Below are 1,566 nucleotides of genomic sequence, written 5' to 3'. Positions count from 1 at the left end.
GCCGTGTAACATGAAGCACCACTGAAGATGGCAGCACTATATGCCACCTTCACCTCCTTCCAGAACTGGCCCCATCCTCTTTGTAAAAATCTGGAGGCAGTGAGGAAGTAGGATAGCATTTTGCAAAAGTCATCTAATTTTCAGGAGGATGTAGCATAAACTGTGGAAGTGTGCGCTCAACATTTCTTTGAAATTTGAGGCAGAGAGTGCTCCTTGGACTTTGAAATTTTGTTTCCAGTAGCTATGTAGTTTTAGAGGGTGCAGACGCCTTAGGCTTCCTTTGCCTCTGCAATCTGCAGGAAATTTTTGGAATTTGAATTTTTGGAACTAGAAGACAGACACCTCATGACATTCTCTGCAAGACTTTTGTCCTGTGGTTATAGCATTCCCTGTGAACATCTCATTGCTTTCAGTAAAGCAGAAATGAAAATGACTTTGCAGTACAGAATCATTGTAACGATGTGGCTGCACGGCTTTTTGGTGCAGGTTTCAATCTTTGAGAGCTCTTTGGAAATCTCACATATTGCCTCTCTTGAACCATTAGGCAGAACCTGATGGGCACAGCCTTTCTTGGCAGCCCGGGGGTACCAGTGCTCTCATCTCTCCTGAGCAGTTCTGCAGCTGCTCCTTGGGGACTGACTCCTCAGCTCTCTCCCTGCACCTTCAGGAAAACTCAGCCTTGGTGTGCAAATAACCTGGGACTACTACTCTGTGGGACTAAAGAGACTGTCATCTCTTTGCAGGAGCTGAAGCAAGGTATATTCCAGTATGCTTAAGCTGTGTGGACTTCAATTTCTGCTTCTCATTCACTCGGTGAGTTACAGGTTTTCCTTTGTTTATCTGTGAGCAAACGGCAAAGGTTGCCTGGAGCCTCTGAGCTCTAATCCATGGGTGTGCCAGCCCGCAGGTCAGGCAGCCCTGGTGCCAGCACAGTGGCTGTAACTCTGGGTGTGTCCCCAGCACAGGTGTGTGACCCCCACAGCCAGTTGAGACGACATCTCAGTCATTAGGGGAAAAAAATACTTCAAAAAGCCTAGAAAGCACCAATTTACTTGTTTTCCCCCTTCTACTTCCTCTTCAGATATCACCGTTTCCAATACATGAATTTCATGCTAGAAAAGACTTAAACATACTGCAACAAATCACCAAAGAGTGAAAACATCAGTATCATGAGTTCTGCATTATAATCCATACATGTGCTGACATATTAAGTGTATTCAAAGACATATAATGGCTCATAGCTTAAACTGTGCATGTTATTTTTGTATCCTTATTATTTGATTCCTGTGAATCCCATTTTGGAGGATTTTCTGGAACTGAAATGTATTAATTATGTTCTTTATGGACCTTATGTATTAAATGCAATAGATTGACTGATGTTTGTAAAGGCTACAGCAGTGGTGACTTCTACTTCACAATGGAAATTAACAGAAAAGATTGAAAAAATGCATGAAATTCAAGTTTAATAAAAAAACGCCTCAGAATATGGGGACCTTGAGGGGTGCTACATGAGCACCTCCTTTTCCCTTCCCATTTCACAAGCTGCTGCTTGTGGCAGTCCTGGCC

The 1,566-nt window shown here is 43.3% G+C and overlaps 1 protein-coding gene across 1 annotated transcript in view; it reads left to right on the top strand.

The window, feature by feature from the left end:
* The first annotated feature begins 768 nt into the window (after window positions 1-768).
* Window positions 769-1,566, top strand: part of CDH17 (cadherin 17) — a 22,458-nt gene continuing 21,660 nt past the window's right edge. Inside the window, exon 1 of the mRNA XM_005422922.2 lies at window positions 769-813. Coding sequence (XP_005422979.1) covers window positions 769-813 — 45 coding nt within the window. The remainder of the gene's footprint in view (window positions 814-1,566) is intronic.

Source organism: Geospiza fortis, unplaced genomic scaffold (assembly GCF_000277835.1).
Source record: "Geospiza fortis unplaced genomic scaffold, GeoFor_1.0 scaffold7, whole genome shotgun sequence".
In the NCBI taxonomy this organism is placed as follows: Eukaryota; Metazoa; Chordata; class Aves; order Passeriformes; family Thraupidae; genus Geospiza; species Geospiza fortis.
Note: the sequence above shows the minus strand (reverse complement) of the source record. Positions and strands in the feature narration are given on the sequence as shown.